The 21768-nt window shown below is 39.6% G+C and overlaps 1 protein-coding gene across 1 annotated transcript; it reads left to right on the top strand.

Moving 5' to 3' along the window:
* The first annotated feature begins 7293 nt into the window (after positions 1-7293).
* On the top strand, positions 7294-21744 carry ppp1r26 (protein phosphatase 1, regulatory subunit 26). Its single transcript, XM_033647081.2, has 5 exons — positions 7294-7669; positions 12715-16018; positions 19190-19304; positions 20142-20227; positions 20319-21744. Exons 2-5 carry the CDS (start codon positions 12786-12788, stop codon positions 20377-20379), a joined length of 3495 nt encoding a protein of 1164 aa, XP_033502972.2. The 5' UTR covers positions 7294-7669; positions 12715-12785; the 3' UTR covers positions 20380-21744.
* Positions 21745-21768: the final 24 nt, after the last annotated feature.

A 21768-nucleotide genomic window follows, 5' to 3' on the forward strand; every position in this document is an offset into this window, starting at 1 on the left:
AGACACAAAGAGAGACAGAAAGTGAGAGAGCTTTGGATTTCCGTCACGTACCTTGTTTTACTATCAATTGGATGATGTTTGTTTGAGAACTGACGCAGTCCTCTGACGTCTATTGTCGGTGCAACGTCAGAGTCACCAAGTACCAAGAACCAGCCCATCAGCATCCTGATTTGCATGCAAATGAAAACAAATGACCAAGCAAAGTGCATTTCAAGGTCAGGGACGCACAAATATTTTGTACTGCTGCTTGTGCCAGTCTTTGCCATGAAAATGGGGCCAGTTGGTTCAGTCACATTACCATTAGTGCAACTCAGATCACTTCATTTCCTGCAGTGAAACAGAATAGAAGATCTCAAACAGTATGCATTTAGAATAGTGTAGTTCCAGTATATCAGCTCCTTGTGGTCCAGCCCTTTCCTATAGTCCGACAGACATGTGAGGAGACAGACTGATGTTGACTGCCTGATTATAACATGTGAACAAAGTCCTTTAATAGAGAGGATCCCAAGTCACTTGTTTATAGATTATAAGGGAGTCAGATTACTTTACTTATTGAAAATAATGATTAAATGTTTGATAAACTGATTTACAAAAAGGCATATTCCATGCATTTATAATGGCAGTAAATGTTGACCATTAACCATCATTTGCACCTTTCACAGGCCTCTTTTTCAATGATCCCTGCTGGAATTTTAGTGTTCATTCTCATTCATGTTTCCATCTGGTTGACTGTGTGGCAAGTTGACAGTTAGGCTGGTGAAAAACTAACAAATAAATGACAAAAAATAAACCCCAGCTGTTGCCTAACTCAATTTCCGACATGAATGTCTATCGATTGTTTTTCACACTGTTGTAAACATACTCTGAAATTCAGTGGACAGAGTGAATTTACATACTCAGCACTGCGGGCTGAATATCATCACTCTATCTAGGCCTACGTAAATAAAGGGTGATCAGAAATAACTGGCACGGAGCCACACATTAAGAACGTAGCATAGCATGCATCTGTTTAACACTTTTGGTTATTATAAGTAATGTTTACGCGGGCAACGCAACTTGTTACCATGTTAAAAAAATGTATTTGTTTTCCGTGCTGAGTGCAATACAGTGTAAGAAACAAAACTGCAAATGGCTGTTTTGAATCATATAATACACAACATCAGATCCACAGAATTACATTTATTCCATTATTGACCTATGAGTGTTTTTATGTTTATGGTGATTAATACATGTGCATTTATGTCAATTTAAATGTAACAGTAACTATCTCTTATCTATCTTTTAAAATGTTCCCATATATTTGAGGAAAAAAAACACATGGGACTCATCATAAGTCAAGACACGAGATGAGGATGAGTAGGTGTGGGTGTGTGTGTGTGTGTGTGTGTGTGTGTGTGGAGAATGTGAAGATGATGGATAGTGATAAAAACTGAATTCCATCCTGGAGACGTGTAGTGAAATGTCAAAGGTGAACTGAGAGCGTTTCAGGCCTGAGAATCTGGTCTTGCATTATGTGGATCACTGCACAGCCTGACAAAAGTCACAGTGTGGGTGAGTCACTCTGTTTCTGTTACTGGCTTGCCATAGTTGATTTATACTGACCTGAGCCACTGTCTTAGTAACTGGTGTAGGGGAGGCCGGGGATGGTTGTAACACAGGATTGTTGTAACACTTTCAATTTCTCACATCCAAAGCAAGCTATCTGATTCACTCTGCACATGCTCAGTTTGGTCTTTATTCTTCATGTGAGGAAGTAGCACCCTATGGCTGACATGGCCAACTTTATAAGGAAAAAATAATAATAATAATAATAATAATTATAATTATAATTTCAATGTAAGAAAGTATTTTTTTACTTTGTTTATTTTTGTAATAGCACTGCCTGCTTCGTAGTTAGATTCATCAAACTACAGTCACGTTTATATGAGTCTATGTATGTCTTTCATGCAAATTGTTAGTGCTAATGTTTTAGCCGTTTGCTGTGAGGTAAACTAGTTTGTGGGTACAAGAGTCTGAGTTAAGTTGTAGCAGTGTATGTAAAAATGTAACATGTCCCAAAGAAAATTTTAATAACTTATAGATATCATTGTTGTTCCTCCCATACAATACTATTATAATATCACCATCTCCACTCTGTAAAACAAGCTGGCTCGCTAGCACAATGCTTACCAGTAACTTTCATCTCCCTGGCAATTTCCCTCCAGACAGATGCCAACTTATTTAGGTTTTTGTGGTAAAATGAGGATGTATCATATAAATAACTCTCTATTTCAATCTTGTGAATCAACCATTCCTCATCCATTTCAGTGCTTTAAATGCAAGCATCAGGAATAAAATAGATAAGGGGCATCTAGCAAATGTTTCGCTCAAACACCAGTTTGCTGTGTCGCTCGCAAACAGGACAGTCCAATAGAAAACAATACAATCAAAGTGATTTAGTCACTGACATTCACTCGTGTCGCATCCAGTTAGGACACAGTGTATTTCTATCCTTGTGTTTGAGACTAAAACCAGATATTTTCAGTCTGTGTTAACAGCTCCACCATTGAATAGCAAACACATGTAACTAGTTGGTGTCACATTTTTGAATGCACTGGTTTAAGAGAGCTCCAAGATACAGAGAGAAATGTCAAAAAGGTTACAACCATACCCGGTCTCCCCTACTCATCAACAGCACACTAGCCATGGGCTATAAAGCAACCATACAATTTCAATTAGTAGCCTGGGCTGTTATTTGCTTAAATCACTGAACTCAACAGGCTTATATTAGGGACACGTGTCTATATGGAACAGGCCTTTAATTCCTTTTACACAGAAATCAAAATTCAATTATGTGTTATGTTATGACTTTTGTTTCATGGTACCCAAGGATAACAGCACCTGGTATACCGACACAACATAATTTTATCCTGTTAAAACAATATTCATAACTTGGATTAATTGTTGTGAAAAAAAGCAGCTTTGATTCTTTGGATTGGTGGACCCTTACGAACTAAAGGAATAACTTACTGGGTAATCGAGGAATACACACATATTCTGACTTTATACAGCTTCAGAAGAAGGGTGTCACCACTTGATTTCTCATCATGCAGGTAAATCTGAATGACTTGCGGTCTTCTCTTGTGCTCATGGTTTCAGTGAAATGAAATCAACTGAGCTAACAATGTGTAGCATGTTCATAACATTTATAATTGTATGTGTCATCTTAACAGCTAACTAATGTTACCTCAAGTGGGTAGTCAACAACCTTTTTTTTTTTTTTTTTTTTTTTTTACATCCAAACAACTTGTATAAAAACCAGTCTGGCAACCAGACTGCGTGTCTAATTGAGACACGCCTTTATTTGTAAAACTGTGTAACTACACCCAGCTAGAAAAACGGACTGGGTTTAATTGGGACTAGGCTTTTAAAGCTACTCTTACCTTACTTGCATTTCACACAGCATTCAGAAAAAATATGTTGTGGATATTATGCAAGTGGTTATGTCAGTTGGAGGCCTCCATGTGGGGAAGACAAACAGGACACTTGGCCAATCATTGCATTCGGTCCGCAATGCAATGATTGGTCAGAGTTTTCTTAGAACCATATGAGAATGGTATAATTTATACAGTCTATAGTTTTTATCTCTGGTGGAATTCACTTATATTATAGTGTGCCATCAGCTTAGTAATAGCATTTTAACCTAAACAAAGAAAAGCATAAAATTTCCAGAAAGGTAAGTGTCGCTTTAATTGAAGTTCTATGGTAAGTGTATATTTTTGCAGCTTTATATTTGTTTGATTTTTTTTTTGTTTGTTTGCTTGTTTTGGAAATTGTTTTTATTAGGTTTTGCAGTTTTTTCACTGTTCCTCCAATGCTAACTTGAACTGCGCTTTGATGAACTTTGATGTTTTGAAGACTAATCAATTATTTAAATTAATCAATAATTAAAATACTAGATGGTTGCAGCCCTAAATCCCTCTGTTTACCATTAGAAGCATTCATGAATAACACAAATATCAAGGGAAATCCTGGTTTAAACTGGCACCAATTGGATGAAAATACTAACTACACTTTACTGACTGACTCAAAGCCAAACAGAACTGGATGTTTACTTACAGGAGGCATGTAGCCAGACACTTTAGTGGATTAATTGCCTCTTGAGAAGCTGTGTTGCTTTTTGAGATCAGGATCAGAGGAACAACCCTGGAAAGAAACCCATCAAACTGCGGCATATCCCAACAGAAACAATGGAACGTGACTCAGAGCTCCTGTAACGTGAAAGGATGTGTGCCAACAGGAGTGGCACTGGTAATAGTGCAGCATGGCGACAGCAATCCTAAGTCACAGATACATCATAATAGCACAAGGCAACATGCATCAGGGCATATATATCTGTTCTGTATCCCTCTAATTTATTAAAATTAAGAAAACTTAAAAATAGGACTTATAAAGACATTTTTTAAGGCCTTTTTTCCTTTATTCAAAGTTACACACTCATTCGATACTTTTTTTTCAGAAATGTATCCCACATTGTATTCCTACATCCCATCCTAACATGTTTCAAGAGGGCAAGACAACACCCATATCATACTGACTAAAAAGCTATAATATATTTGTTATCTGTGTGCTTGTTACCTTCTATTTTGCAACTCCAAGATGGCTACTCAGATTTTTTGGCTGAAAATATATTCTGAAAAGCATTTAAAATATTTTCGATAAACAGGGGCATGGCTGGAGTCTATGGGTGACGTGCTGGTCCTGTAGGTTGTCACAAATACTTTTACAAGCTTAGATATTGCACACAAGACAAGACTTTAAACTGCAGTAGCCTGAACCGTGCACAAGATAAGCTTCTATTAACCCCATTCAGGGTTAATGAGAGAGAGGAGAGTGAGAGGACTCTCAGTCAATGTGTTGGATGTAAGATATGAGTTCATCGGGGGCTGCTGGTGTCTGGGTGTAAGATATGAGCTCATCCGGGGCTGCTGGTGTCTCGAGAAGAGCTAAGAATCCAAAATGTGACAGTTTGAGAAATTTGTAAGGCAAGTGAAAGCAAGTGATCCGTTAATGTCAAATGACAAAAGGTGCTACATTTTTTATCTCAGAAGCCATTTTGTACTGTATCTAAAGAGGTTTGCATCGACTTAATGTTAAGCAGGCAAATGTATGTATTATCTCTCATCAATAGTTTTAACACAACTTTAAATCGGTAAAAAACAATTTGTTTTGGGTCTGGGCTGGTAGGGTGACTAATGCATTGCATTTAGTATGAATTGCCCATGTGTTGACATTTTAAATAGTACACACATTCCTCTTTGTAATAAGGTGCCTAATATGTAGAGCAACCTTCAGGAAACAGTTGTCTTGAGTTAAAGGAATACCTCACCCATAAAATGACAGTAAGTCATGCTGTGTTATTTTGAATTCGTGAAGAAAACTTCATCTCGCATGCCTCCTGGAGAGCGTACTTATTCACTGACTGACTGGGGACCACGTTTAACAACAGCAAAACTTGAGCATTTTGGCTAGCAAACTTTAGCATTAGAGTCTGGTATTAAAGAGATTTTAGACAAGTTTCACTTTCAGTTTAGTTTTTTTTTTTTTTTTTAAAGTTTTAGCTAAATGCATTTGGTTAGGAAGTACTGAGCATATGGCTAAATAAATGAGACTTGGATTATACGTTACCAGTGGTGGGAGAGTTTGAGTTTGTAGAGCCAATCCCAGCTGACATTGGGTGAGAGGCAGGGTACACCCTGGACAGACTATCACAGGGCTGACACATAGAGACAGTCAACCATTCACACCAGAGTCATCAATTAACCTAACCTGCATGTCTTTGGACTGTGGGGGGTAACCTGAGTACCTGCAGAAAACCCATGCTGACACGGGGAGAACATGCAGACTCTACACAGAGGGGCTCCCTCTTGGCATTGCTTTTCAATTTAATGTATTTACTGGAGTTACAGGTATGTGAGTAAATTTTAGGCATCAGCAAATCTGATTTTTTTTAACCTTGCATATAGACCAAACCACAAGGGATGAGCCAGAGTGGTGTAGTGGTAGTTGATGAGGTGGTGTACTACTATGTACTCGGGTAGGTTACAGAGGAGGACGTTTAAATACTTTCTCATATATTCCAACTGATCTATGGCTGATAGGTGGGTGTACTGTGAAGGGTCAGTATTAGTAGCGTAAGGTAGTTGCCATGGGCTCCAGTGCACACTAGTTACTAGTTATCAGACACACACACACACACACACACACACACACACACACACACACATACACACACTGCAGGCAACTTTCTAGAAAAAAGCCAAGTGAATCTAATTTAGGGAGCTTTGCTACTTTTTCCTACTGTTCGTTTCTCTATTCCTTACAGCCGCTTTTCTGTTTAAAAGACATGACTGCTCACTGGACTTGTAGATGTGCTCAGCTTCAAAGAGTTGCATTTAAACTAGTAACCAGATTGTGTCATCTTGTCCAATGATCAAATAGAGACTTGACATTAGACAACGAACATGTTACCAACAATCATCATTGCATACCTGTATATGTCAGAATTAGAAAATAAGAAATTATTTATTTACTTTAACAGATTTTTAAATAGTTCATTCATAGTTTATGTAGAATACGTTTATAAATTGATGTAGGTTGCTACCGACTACTTCACCAAAAAAACAAAGAGAGAAAAGAAAAAAGAAAATCATGACAGAGATGGGTTTACATTTTTGAGGGAATGTAGTCTATAGCAAATGGCACCATTTATAATTTAATATGAGCTCTTCTTTGAACACAGGGGTCATTCCACAGTGGCAATTTAAGTCATTCATGAGGTCCCCCACCCTCCCACCCCAGGGGCCCCAGTGCAACTGCACTGCCTGTATGTACACCCCTGCTGCTTATACCCTTCACTGCACCAGTGGTGGATCCTAACTGAGAATAAGAGCGAAATGCAACAAAAAACTCTATTTCCTGGATCTTTAATGCAATTAAAAACACACTTAAAAAGTGGTTATACTCTATTAAGGTGGTAACAAACTATTTAGCTGCAACCCTATAGACACATCTGGGCTGTTTTACAGAAAAACTTGCAGGTATCAAGTCGAAGCTGAACTAAATATCACTGAAAATGATATGGTAGGTCAGTATTTTGTAGGATTTTACTCCAATATAACATGGTTTAAACATACTTGGAGTTGTCCCTATTTAAATAAATAATTTATCAAACTACTCTGCCGTATGGGAGTTAAAACTTTCTAATAAGAAGGCGTATGATAGTGACAGTGTCGCAAAGTCCTCTGGGATACGCTTTTTTTTTTTAAGTATTTTTAAGGGATATTATACATTGTTCCCGGAAAAGCCTGTTTCGTGTATTATTGCAATATTAACAGATACATTAGACATATCACTGTTTTGTAGTGTGACAATGTAAAATATAAGCGTAGACTACACATTTTCCGGGTAAACTACCGATGTCACATTTGAAAGGGTCCGTGCTTGGCTGGACTCTGGGTTGAAGGAAGCTTGTCCGCCCGGCAGTCGGAGCGGAGGGGGACTCGGCTGAGGGAGCTTCAGGCGGAGAGTGAGCTGGCGACGGACACTGAAATACGGCGGCTTTCCTAACATCTTAAATCACCGGAGCGATGAGCATACTTCCACTGTAGCGGTTTCGTGTCATATCCAGGTGAGTTCAACTTGTGCACTGTGTTTTTTGGCTGTAGCTGTGTGGAAAATAGCCGAGGCGAGGAGGGCAAGCTGTGGCTCAATACAAAGGCTTTCTTTGCCGGAGAAAATGCCGGGGCTGCAGCAGCCGGGAGGCCCGCCTGTGTCTTTCAAGTCACCGACTAGCCACGGTTATGCCTCCGATGTTTCACACCATCTCGCCTATTTCTTCTACAAATGTAACCATGCTGTTTTATATATAAGTGTTACCTGGCTACAATTGCATTTAGCGCTGTTATCGACCGAATATCGAGGGTTTTGACAACCATGGCCGGTACCAAGAAACATGGTTGCTCTGCGGAGTCTCCTAACGCTGCACGCCGGGCATCGGTGCAGTCCGTGCCGCTAGAGGGTTACGGGGACAGCCGGGGTTTCTCTGTAGCAACCAGGAAAGCGTCCGGGAGGGACAAAACACGCAGCACCACGGTTGCTTATGTAATACAGAAAATTCTACCAGCTAATGTTGGCATGTCTGGTGAAACTTTGTTCGTACACATGATATGTCAAACAAAGTTGGCATAGGACTACGTTATGCTACCTTTTTTAGCTCGGTTTTTGTATTTCTGGGTATTTTTTCGGCGGGGCGTCTTTGGTGAGCCACACTGGTTTCCTGTAGTTATTTTCCACTTTTCTACCAGGTTTAGCGGGTTACAGTCACCGAGGAGGATGATTAAGAGTTGGGCATATTGTCTCATGGTGTCACGCTGTAGTCGGGTTGCCCAGTCCCCCTGCAGGGTGCACACACATCGGAAGGGTGGCTTTACAATTTGGGTAGGACGGCTAGCAAAGGCTGATGCATAGCGACTCCTCGGCTGGGTTAATGCCCAAAAGCATGCATGCTCACGGGGGCACAGTACTGATTGTTGCAGGGTTTAACTTTGGACTTTAGGTTACTCACAGGACAGTCTCATAGTCGTGCTAGGTTCAGGTGCCACATTACCATCCTATATCTACGGAGCCTGGAGCCTGGCAGGTACCATTTCGATTCATGTGCAAGAATTGTGTTTGCATCATATAACCGAGCACAAACGAGCTGCAATCAAAACATGTTAAACAGCGTTACTTTGCGCTTGTATCAGTCCAACGTAAGGATAAACCCAGTGGTGGAAAGTAATAAGTTACAGTTAGTCAGGTGCCACAAAGAACTGTAGGTTAAGGCACTGTTCCTAACTTAAGAAGGGGGAGGGGGGGTGGTGGTGGTGGTGTTGGTGGTGGGTGGGGGGTGGGGAGGGGGGGGGGGCATGTCAAATAATTTTTTTTAAGCACTAGAAATGGACTTGGTTTTTTTTTTAATTTTGGCTTTTGGGAGGGGCATATGACTTAAAATTGTTTTATTTTGTATTTGATTTAGAACAGATTTCTTAAGAAGTCATCCCTTCTCAACCTGAAGGCATGATTTCCTTAAACATGACCAAAGTTGCACTATTTGTTGTAGCCAGAAATGGCAAAAACTGAAATTATCTCTGGGTTTTCAAATTTCCAACAGTCCTTGGACACATCATGTGCCAGAATGCCTCAATCAGAAAAGAACAATAAAAAAACAAATGAAAAAATGTCATCAAAATAATTTTATTCTGCCAAAATGTGACCAAAAATAAACCATTTGCCCTAACTGAATCCAGCATGCATGCTGGATTTTGTCTTTAACTTTTATTTTTTATTTTTCATACACCAAAGGGTAAGTTTTAAGAATCTAATAACTAATTTGTGGTGGAGGGAGGGTCATGCATTTATCACCAAAAATACCTGTACCTTCAGTGAGGGTCAAAATTTTAAAAAAGTAAAATTAAAAAAAGGAAAGGAGTCACATGCCATCCACCCCTATCTGATAAGTCAAGAACAGTCCCTAGGTTACTTGTATTTTATAGCATGTTACTAGTTACATTTCAAATTAGTATTTAAAAATCTATGAGCATATGAAATTTGGGATTTTCAAAATTTATAAAGTGGCTCAAAAGTAGCTCATTAAACTTCTGTTTACACATTGCTGCATCAGTAATAATAATCTAATAATGTAATAAACAATTGTTAAATAATAATTATAATTGATATGGACAGGTGCCATTCATCCTGCATAAGGAGTAATTTTACTTTAGATAATTTAAATACATTTTGCTGATAATACCTACGTGCTCTATCTTAAAAACTTGAATGAAGGACTTATACTTGTATTACGATACCTTTAAATTCTGAAATTGCTGCTTTACTTGCATGAAAAAGATCTGAATATTTTTCCACCAGTGACTGAACTCCAGCCGCCCAGCTTGCTCATGACGTGATAATGTTCCATATTTATTCAGCATTGCATTAGACAGTTGGACAAGTGCACAGTCGAATCTGTCCATCAGTGAGACTTTAAAGAACATCTGATGTAGCGTTAAAACAGAATGAGAGAAAGGGTGTTGAGGGGACAAGGACCAATTAGATAAATATGATGATTTAACACTGTTAATTTGGGGGAATTGATATAGTAATTAGAGGGCACATTTGTATCAAAGCATAGCTATTAGCATGTCACAACAACCTTTACTTTCAGGTCCTACTTCTACAATATCGTAACAGTAATAATTAGGAGGACTAAATTAAGTAATTCAAGGGCATACTTTACCCATTTGTGCACACAAGTGATCCAAAATGTTTCCCGTGATACCTGCCAGGCTCAGTAAATTCACATCAGCTGTTCTCAAATAAATACAGTGGGGCCAGGGGACCCACAGAGGCCCTTTAGTGGGTTCCATGGGGCTTCCAGAGTGGAAAAATGTACAAAAATATTTTGTTTGTACTCCATTCTGAGCATTTTTAAACTTGTTTCTCCCAATGCCACAATTAAATCATCAGCCCAATCACCAGAGGCAAATGTTGGCATTGTGCATTTCTGCAAACTACGAATACATTACATGTGTACATTTAATATGTGTCATCAGTGTTCCTAAAGTGACATAGTTCTGATTGCATATGAGCTGACTTTGTCATCAGGAGGTGGAGGGAATGGTAAATGGTTTGACACTTAGACGAGATAACTGCTAAGCTGTCCGTTGTCTTTTGGACATCGTGGCATTTCCAGCGGTGTTTTTGCCACCAAAAAGCAAGTATTTTAAACCAAAACATGATCTTATCCTAACCATAACCCAGCGGTTTCTGTACCTAAACATAACCACATGTTAACCACAATATTGTCAAAATGTTAAGTTTCAACATATCCAGTACATAATAATGTACAAATATTACCTATCTGTGGTTTACATAAACATTCAATACTTACCATTTATTCTGGTGATTGGGTTGCAATCATACATGATGATAAACAACAAACGGATCCAAGAATATACTGTGAGAATAGTGGCATTACATTTTAGGACAGAGTTAAATATTGTTACATTGTTTTATTTAGTATTAGTACTGCAATAAAATTCACATTACACTCCAGTCACAGCTTCAGGGCAGCCCTCAAGGCTGGATCACTTACTTGGCAAATTGGACAACTGCCCTGGCACTCCACCCCCTTGGGGGCCCTGAAAGCCCCAGGTTCACAGTGTGGCAATTACTTTGTGGTCATTTGATTAATTGCACATTTGCTCGGTCATATGCACCATATTAGATGGCGAGGGCCTTTGATTACTCTTGCTTTTTTACCTAATCTAAAGCTCTGTCTTTTAGATGGGTGTCAAAAACAACTTTTAATACTTAAACATTTCACAACAAATAGCCCACAACGTACTGCCGAGTGGTCACATGGAGTTCCTCCACAGGATGGCAGCATAACATTGAAGTTACCCATTGTGCTGCATATTCAGGATTTGCAAGGATATATATAGTGATTGACCAAAGTGTAGGCCAAAGTGTAGGCAACTGACAAAATGACATGTTCAGTAGCAAGTGCTAATACAGAGGTACTTTTTCTACATTAATATTTATTGTGAAACCTCATGTTTTCCTCTTTGTCAGGGTGAGAGATCAACAACAAGGGCAAATATAAAATGTATAGAAATATCAGAGACAAGAGTAGTAATATATTGTACCATTTTCTGTAGCACTGAGAGGCAATATTGTAGTTCACTGAAATAAATTTGTATCTGTGTATATGTTAGCTGAAAACTAACAAAATATTGCTATGTACAGACATGCTAAAATTGTGTTGAGGTAATTTAGAAACCGCTAATTCGAGAGTCTTGATGTTTTTTAATGTTCTACGTAGAAACTTCTAGGGATGTTTTGGTTCCCAGATTTAGCTGCAGTGTGTCAAGAAATGTTTTTGCACATTTTCAATCTATCGTTAGTATAGTTAGTTTTTTTTTATTATATAAATTAATTATATTACAAATACAAATAAAATTTTCTGTAGCCTACTTGAATAATACAATCAGCTGTTTTTTCAGTCCACTACATACATTTTACTGCTGCAAAAAAAGCAGTAAAAAGTAAAAAGCACTTAAGTTAGACGAACAGAATGAAAACTTTATCTTAATAGATAAAACAGATATTGACAAAGTTTTCCTTTGGGGACATAATTTACAGTTGAAAAAAGGTAATAAATCGCAGCATGTCACAGTACATTTTATCGCAATACTCAGCATATCACAGCATTTTTAAAATCACAGTAATATTGTATCACAACCCAAGTATCGTGATAATATCTTAGCGTAAGTCCTCTGGTGATTGCCACCCCTAATAGCTAGCATGCGTTAGCTTGGAGGGCTAACTTGGGTTGTTTACTATATTACATGAACTTTGCTGTCATCTTGAATGTTCCGCTGAGCCTCGTTCAAACTCTCCATGGACGTAACAGTTGAATGTTCATATTGAACAACCAAATGTGATTTGACTGACATAATTCTGAGTCGGGTACAGACCTAGATAAAATGTACATTTTTGGGGGGATTTCTTTGGCAGATGGTTCAGTTTGCAATATTCCAGTGATTTAATGGAAAATTCCACCAGGGGGGCTTTAATTATCAGTGTAGTCTGACTTGCTAGTTTGACCTGACTCTGTTTCTGTTTTCTTCTCAGATTGAACAATGTGATTGTGATCGGAGGCAGCTGCACTCCAATGGTCAAGGACCTCTCCTCACTTCACTAGAATGTACTTGATGAATGTGCCTCCTGTCGCAGCGACGCAATCGGAATGGAGAACATGTGGTCCACCTGGAGGCTATAGCCTTCCAATCTGCTTCAATGACTCTGACACTGAGTTGTCCACTAGAGGCGCACCTATCTCCGATAAGGTCCAGATGATCATAGAGAGCCTTAGGAGCTCCCAGTCCTCACTCGAGATGGGCGACGAGATCGAGGGAAATGTGCCACCAGGACAGGAAAGTCACCCCACAGTCTGCAAGGTTGCAGTGGGCTCTTATGTGGGAGCCAAGTCCAAAACTAAAGGTCCCACTGAAAACCAACATGTAGGTGTTTCCTCCCCAGTCAACCACGAGAGCACTGACTCTGACAGTGATGATTCTGTGGACAGAGGAATTGAGGAGGCAATCCTGGAATACCTGAAGGAAAAGGATGATCACAAACGAAAGGGGGAACCATGCTTCACCTTTCTCCAATCATCCAAAATTCCCAGGAAAAGCCCACCTATTCCTGAGGTTTCCAAACAGAACTCTGACAGCAATACGTTTTTGATTGCCAGTAGCCAGTTTCCCAAGAGTATCAAAGTTGAGACTCCTACATCATCAGCTGTAATACCTATAAAAAAGTATATCAAGAACAAGGCTGCCCTAAATGACGACACAGTTAAGAAACTGGATTCAAATAAAAGTACAGCTACCAAAAGTTTAGTCTTGCCAAAAGAGCAGACAAAGAGCCCCTCTAAAATAATTAGCCCCTTCAACAAAGTAAAGTGCCCGGTCACCATTAAGGTGGAGGAAGACTCAAATGATTCCAGCAGTGATGACGGCATCGAGGAGGCCATTCAGAGATACCAGTTAGAGAAAAAGGAGCAGCAGAACAAAAGGGAAACTTTTAATCCACACGCATTCAAAGATGAGTCTGACTCTACAAGCGATGATGGGATTGAAGAAGCTATTCGCTGCTATCAGCTTGAGCAACTCAAAGAGAAAAGCACCCTGAAACCATTCATACACAAGCAAAAACCCTTAACTAAGTCATTAATTCATAATGTTGGAAATACAAGCACGGAAAACATGAAGAAACACAAACTGAGAAAGAAAAAGACCAGAGCGGAGAGAGAAGTAAAATCTGTTCAACTTCCTCCTCCATCTGTTTTCACACCCAAGAACACACCTTCAGAGAGCTCAAAGGGTAAAGGAAATGGATTGCTTTTGTTCAAAGTAGAAAGTTTTAAGGATCAACCTACCCCTGCCCCTCCAAAGGTTAATACAACTGCAGAGCTCATGTGTGCAGAGGCAATACTGGACATCTCAAAAACTGTTATGCCTGGGGCCTTCCATCATGGTGTCGGTCTTAGCACTTGTGCTCTGACCGAACCTTCCCTGCTATCTTCACCTCCTGACAACTGCCCAGATGAAGAAAGTGATGGCAGTTCTATTGATAGTGAAGACGGAATAGAGCAAGAAATCAGGAAATTTCTTGAGCAGAAGGCCCAAATGCACAAACAGCCACTCACTGCCATGACTCAAGAGCCTCCAAGTGTAAATGAGCCAGAGAAAGTAAAAGCAAAACAAGTTGCAATCCAAAAGAAACCTCAACGATTGTCTTTGCTACAGCGAAGAAAACACCAAGAGGAAAATTGTAGCATCTCCAACACATCAGGGACAGATAACAATGTTAAAGAAATGGCCCCTGAACCTTCACTTGAGCATGGAAAAGAATCCAGCCCATTAGTGCTTTCACAAGGAAGTCCAGCACACCCAATAGCTGGATTACACAAGAGAGAGCAAAGTGGAGACAAAAGCAGCTCACTTGACAGTGATGAGGACCTAGACACGGCTATAAAAGACCTGCTCAAGACAAAAAAGAAGTCGAAGAAGAAAACGAGAGATTTAAAGCGGAAATCAAGGATGTGCCTCAAGGATGAAGAACCACTGCTGGGGAATGCTTTAGAGACCAAAAAGTTGAAAGCTGATCCTATTTCAAAGCGCAGTTCTTTGAAAAAAGTAGAAAGGAGTAAGGATGACATGAAAGACAAGTGTGGATTGAGTAAAAAGAGCATTTTACAACTTAAACAAACTAATAAGAGTAAAGAGCATGAAGGTCAAACAGCAACTGAGCGTCAGGACCCCCCATTGCCACAGAATGCACAGACTGCTCTTGAGATAAAAGAAGATAGCAGTTCAGTAGACAGTGATGATAGCATAGAGCAAGAGATCAGAAGGTTTCTGGCTGAAAAGGCCAAAGCAGAGAAAAGTAAAGAAGGAGATGTATCGAGAAACGGTACCATCTTGGCTTGTACTCCACTGCAAGATGAAGACATTAAACAGGAAAATCAGCTGGCTGAAATTCCGAGAAAAAGTATCAGTCCTCTCCCTGGACAATCTCCCCTGAGGAGTCAGCCCCTTCCAGCGCCACAGAGTTTGCTGCCAGACGTCTCCACGAGTGCACAATCCCATCTGCCGTCAGTCCAGTCCTGCAGCCCCAGTCTTTTGGAGCCAGCAGACGGGGCGGGGGCTGCTAGAACTGAGCAAAGGAGGCCTAGCTCTGGGAGAGGTGACAGCCAGGATGCCACCCCACAGACGGAGAGAGTTCGGCCAGTTCTGAGTCCTAGCATTGCTCATTCTCGCTCAGAGTCAATCAAGTGGCGCCAGAGCTTTGGACTCCCTGCGACTGACACTAGGACTCTCAGTCGAACTCCATTCCATATCACATCATCTAAAATCAGCGAGGCTGCATCAGCAGTTCCACCATATCAAAGCGGGGGCCCCAAATCACAGACTCCAGTCAATGTTTGGTCTTCTGCACGGACCAGCAGAGCACCTTTCCCCTGCTCTGCAGAGACAAATGTAAATACCACATTCAGATCCCCTGTTTTGAATTTTTTGTCTACTGCCAGGCATCCAAGGATGTCCTTTGCACGGAGCCTTGCGCCTGGCCACAGGTCACAGTGCCCCGTAGAAGGAGAGACTGAGAGCATGGTACATATACCTAAGGACAAGAGTGTGTTTGTTGAACTGGAATCTAATAGGACCAACCATGTGCAGGTTCGAAGCAGGGAAAGGAACGAGGGAAAGGAGAGAGTGGACTTGCTAAGTGAGAAAAAAAGAGAAGGCGAGAGCATGAAGATAGATAATAAAGAAGTACATCCAGAAAGAACAGAGGAAGAATTTATAGACGAGGCAAATTGTGAGTCAGGCAACAGGAGAAATCCAGACAAGAAGCAGGGCTTTTCCACAGTGTAAGTATTTTCTTTGGCCTTTATGTCCCATAGCATCATAATCCAATTTTTTATGAGTTCATTTCTTGATTGCGCCCTGCTAATGAATATAGTGTAGGTAATGATCAAGCTTATTCACTTATAGGCTCGAAGGGAACGCTTGTTAATAAGACAAAACAGGCATTTTTTTAAAAAAATGTGTTTGTACATTTATACGGCTATGTAACACAGTGACACCATCATGACTTTTTTGTGATCTGAGGTTAATTCATATCATCAAACCCTTGAAAAGCAATACAGTGACATTTTGCTACAAGAAGCAGACAGCGTGAGTAATACCACCATCAAAATGCAGCATACTTTCTTGCAGAAAATGACATCATCCTAAATATGTTTCCCATTTTATGTAAAAAGAAAAACAAAAAAAGTGACCAAGAAAAATAACCTCTTAATATGATGAAATAAAGATTTAAGTTTAAGACCAAATGCGTAAGATTTGGATGTATCTTTTTAATGTAACAAATTAGCAATGTTACTCAGAAAAATACATACTGTTATTACATAATCTTACCCAATTTACTGTACATGTGGTATGTGGGTTTACTTTAAGAAGACATTTTATGTGCAAAAGTTAAAAAGTAATTATTGTTGATGTTGTAGGTTTTTATGTTTCCGTCACTGCCTTCATTAGAAATATCTCGATAAAAGCAGGAAGACAACATATATTGTATGATTACATCCATTTCAAGCAGTAACCTCCAAGGTAACGAGTAAGTGCCAAAAACTGCAGTTCCTTGAATGGCCACTTGAGGTCGGCTCCAGAAGCAAGTCAGTCCCCATAGATCTCCATATTAAAATGCCCAACTTTACAGCAGAAATTAAACATGTTTAGCCAGGTACAAAAAAAAAGGTTTTGGTAGCTAAACATCCATGACAACTGTGCAGGGGGTGAATTTATATACATCTCCCCCTTTTTTTTTTATTTTTATTTTATTAAGGCTTAAAGTTGCACATATTCAGGGGCGGGGCTACCTGAGTGACAGGCTGTCTGTGGGACATTGGTACAATCTGTGTCAGATCAAGTTCCAGCCTCTCCAAATATTGTTACTTCTGGCTCCAAAAAACGAAGATGGTGGCTGCCAAAATGCCGAACTCGAGGCTTCAGACTGGGAGTCCACAAACAAGTGGGTGACGTCATGATAGCTACATTTATTATACTTATACAGTCCATGATCAATTCATGTTCTGGTGTACAGTAAATCAAAATGTCAAATCTGTACTCAGCTTGCACCATTACTGGAATGGTTAGAGTGAAACAAAAAGAGACTTGTGCATGTGAAATGCTGTTGTTGCTTTTTTGTCATACAGTAATTCAATCAATTGAGCAAGAAAATAATAAGTCAGTAATAAAAATAAGCATGTGTAGCAGCCCTAAACACACTGAGAAATGTGTGCTAGTCAAATTTTCTGTAATATGCAATTACATTTATCAAAATCTATGCTAAGTCTCCTAGATGCTTATTTTTTTAAGCTGCTTTCGCATCATAACCACCTGTCTGCAAGAGCATTCCCCCAAAAGCAAAGCATTGTTAAATAAGCTGCCGTTAGCGTCCACTACTGCAATGACAGGCAGGTCTTTCAGTAGACACTGGCAGAAGAAGTGCAAGCTAGCTTGTAGCTGCACACTGTAGCAAGACAACGGAAATTTCTACAATTTCCCAGTCATCTGAAGTTTGATGGAAATGTTATACCAGGCCCAGTTTTAATTCTGGTTGTTAAGTTGCTTACGTTGTAACTCTGGGTATTCGGATACCAAAATTATCAGCTCCTCCATCTTGTCATCTTCCTGCTTCCACGATGCCTGCTGTTTGATCGGCCATAACCAGGCGGCAACCACCAGAAGTTCAACATGGTGAGGTCAGCATGAATGCGCAAAATCTATGTGCCGTTCACATGTGTGGCAAATGCACCACCATGTTCAAAACCGCTTCCCCTCTGCTGCCTTCCCCTCACTGAAATGACCACAGGCTGCAAGTCATAGCTCAGTGGTGTGAAAGCCCCTTTAGATTTATAATGAAAAAGACCAGTCAGATGCCATCTAGCCTAACATAATACAGTTCACCATGACTTTACCTGTACAAATTCATGCCAACCATTTATCATGTTTGTCTCTGTGCAGCTGGGGCTGCTTGTCTACAGACCACTCTCAACTCTGTCCTCCATGTTGTACCTTACCAATCAAGTCCAGCAACCAAGGTTCACTCTGTATCATCAGCGTCAACCTAAAAGCACTTCTCCTTATGTCACCCTTCACCTTATCCCTCCCTACCCGACCTCTTTATGTTATTACCCCCCTGCTGCCAAATCTCTAAATTTAGGTTGTTCTAATAACAATAATTCCAGAAAATGACTTCTCACCTCACCCGCAGATTGAGGATGACCTTTCTAACTTTTGCACATAAATAGAAAAGGCCAGGGTACATGTTGAAGATACATTAAACCATTGACCCTTAATAGGCACCATTTTAAGAACAATTTTAGAACACCAGGTAGTACTGGAACAATCTTGTATCTCTCGACTACAATGGAGATATCATAACACATCTTCCCAACAACATTTGTTTTTCAGACGCAGTGGTTTCAGGTCACTGTACGGTTTAAACTCATAGATGGGAATTTAAAGCTTAGTTGTTGATGAAAGCCACTATAACTTGGACTTATTACCTCTATCACTAAATGGTTGTTCCTGATTCCACAGAAGCCACATAGTTACTCCTCTCTGTCTTGCTAAACTTGATATTTAGTGTGTTCATTTGTTTGTCATGTTGAAGTTTCCTTGAATTTCCTATGTGAAAAAAAAGGCTATTTATTTTTGTTTATAAAAAGAAAAAGTTACTGAACATGCTGTGCATCGCCAGGTTTTGTAAATATTTTGTAAGAAGTGTCTTCTTTTTTTCTTTTACTCTTTCAGAAAAAAACAAACAAAAAACCTTTGCCGTGTCTTTTAAGTGCATCTGTGTAATAAAGAGTGGAATCCGAGCAACAGTGGGTCGTTCTCATTAATAATGGAAAATACATCATAGTAATGCTTGCTTATGTTCACTGGCTTGAAGATGGACTTTGGGATGAATTATTAGCATTTAGTAATTGTTGGAAATTGGTCTGATGTGTGTCCCGCTGTGCCTTGCCCAGGTCTTTGTCCACTGCCATTGACCCTGGCTTCACCTTCAGACCTTGCATAGCTCTTACCACAGAGGAGAGAAGCAGCATGTTCAAAAGGAGGTACCTGACTGAAAAATGCAAGGAGGTACAATTATGTAGAAACACGAGTGTTTGGTGCTTCATTATTTGTATCCCTTTATGATGAAACCAGATGTTCATTGACATGATAGCTAAACTCACCAGCCCCATCAATGTGGACAACTGGGGTTTTCATGCCTCCGCAGCAGTGATAGCCGTACCAGGAGGAATTGTGTTTTCGGGTGGTCCGTTTGTTTCTCGTTAACTTGGTATCTCAAGAATTTCTTTAAATCGGGCAGAAACTACAACAATGAATTGATTAGATTTTGGTTGTCAAAGGTCATGGTCACTGTGACCTCATCTGTCTCATTCTTGTGAACGTGATATCTTAAGAACACTTTAAGGGGGATTTCTTCAAATTTGGCACAAATTTTTAGGCCCTAACTCAAGATTTCATATGTTAATGATGAAAAAATGTCACATAAATGTTTAATTAGATAAAATGATGAAGGGATGACAATTTATGTCCAAAGGGTCTTTAAAAAACTCTTTTTTGGCCAGGAACAGAAGGGGAGACATTTGGATTATGAACTGGTGACGCTAATCTTGAGTACCCACATTGAAACTGTGGTGATTGTGTAGATCTTGTGTGCTGCCGAGTTGAAGATGTCCAAGTTTTAGAATTGGCACCTTCCTTGCAGCAACATCCATATCTGAAGCATTGTCTACTGTCACAGTTACATATGAGTCTGGACAGACTTGGATGTAAACTGTAATTGCAGCTTCACTGGTTTGCGGAGGTACACATCAGCAAGGTGGTAATTCTAATTTTTTGCTGTTGTTGTTTTTACTTAAATTGTCTGTATCCAGAGAGTGTGAGATCTGTATTACTTGATGCTTGCAGGAGGTCTCTTCTCACAGGAGAGCTCCTGTGCATAACAAGACTTTGAAACATGTCAAAAGGAAGCTTCAGTTTGTTCCAGTCAACAGGTATGTGGTTGGACCCAAATGGTTTTATCTCCAGTGAGCGATCACAGTCACATAAAACCCCAGTCATCTTGGATTCTCATCTTCTTTTCAGGAGCAATGAAGCACCCAGCCACCACAGCATAACAGAGCAGAAGACTGAATTCTGCATTTGAGCGATGCACATGGATGATGTGTGATTGAACAGTATTTTGCACTTTATTGTTTATTTATGTAAGGGTTGCTGTCAGTGTTTATATTGTGGGCTAGTGGCAATTTTATTTTTATTTTATTTTGGTTTTTGGCCATAGTACATAGGAACAAGTTTAAGATCACGTTTGCCGATGCCAGTTAAGGGTATTTCTTCTTTAACAGTGTTAAAGAACACAGCCCCTAAACTCGCACCTGAGCGTGGAAAAGAATCCAGCCCATTCATAAAGAAGTCCAGCACACCCAATTGCTGGATTACACAAGAAAGAGCAATAAAATAAAAGACCTGCTCAAGACAAAAAAGAAGTCGAAGAAGAAAACGAGAGATTGTCGCTGCTGAGAAATACTATAGAGACCAAAAATTTCAAAGCTGATCCTGTTTCCAAGCGTAATTCTTTGAAAAAAGTAGAAAAGAGTAAGGATGACATGAAAGACAAGTGTGGATTGAGTAAAAAGAGCATTTTACAACTTAAACAAACTAATAAGAACAAAGAGCAATATATGTATGAATGTGAAATAGCAACTGGGGGTGAGGACACCCCTGTTGCCACACAATGCTCAGACTGCTCTTGAGATAAAGGAAGATGGCAGTTCACTAGTCAGTGATGATAGCATAGATCAAGAGATCAGAAGGTTTGTGGCTGAAAAGGCCAAAGCAGAGAAAAGTAAAGACGGGGATGTATCGAGGAACAGTACCATGGCATGTACCCCACTTCAAGATGAAGACATTAAGGAAGGAAAATCACTCTCTGTCACTCTCAGTCTCTCTGGACAATCTCCTGAGGAGTCAGCCTCGACTTATTTAAGTTAAGGGTTGCTTTTATTTTTTATAGTCAAGGCAATTGGCAATTTCATATTTTGGTCTTTGGCTCTTTTTTTGTTTTGTTTTTACCTTTTTCTTACAGGACAGATTTTTTTTTTTAAGCTGAGATGTTTTGCAGTGTTGCAGTGTTCTCCAAAATATGTAACAGTACATGGAGGAAGGTTTAAGGTCACTTATTTGATTTACTAGTTAAGGGCATTTCTTATTTTTTTGCAGTTTAGACTAAAACGTAAATCTGAGTATTTTGCCATTCTTTACTCATGTTTCTCTTGATTTTGTTTCATGCTGTTACTGAATAATTGTAATTACAGGTGTCATAGTTTGAGTGAGTTGCTGTTCTTTAAAATTGAATTTGAGTTGTCCTGAAGAAGATAGCTGCCATGAATTCTTATTCATACTGTTGTCTTTCTAAGAAGTGCCATCTTTATTGAAAACAAAAAGGACTTGTTGCTTTACATGAATGTTGTTCGTTTGTACCTTTTTGAGCAAAACAACATCAGAGCACTGATGTAATGTTTTTTTTTTCAATAAA

The sequence above is a fragment of the Epinephelus lanceolatus genome, chromosome 19, assembly GCF_041903045.1.
Source record: "Epinephelus lanceolatus isolate andai-2023 chromosome 19, ASM4190304v1, whole genome shotgun sequence".
NCBI lineage: Eukaryota > Metazoa > Chordata > Actinopteri > Perciformes > Serranidae > Epinephelus > Epinephelus lanceolatus.

Excerpts from the sequence above, each read along its gene's own strand:
- ppp1r26 (XM_033647081.2), top strand. The coding sequence starts at position 12,786 with ATGTACTTGATGAATGTGCCTCCTGTCGCAGCGACGCAATCGGAATGG. Across the intron at positions 16,019-19,189 it reads AAGCAGGGCTTTTCCACAGT|GTCTTTGTCCACTGCCATTG; the intron begins GTAAGTATTTTC and ends TGCCTTGCCCAG. Across the intron at positions 19,305-20,141 it reads TGACTGAAAAATGCAAGGAG|GAGGTCTCTTCTCACAGGAG; the intron begins GTACAATTATGT and ends TGATGCTTGCAG.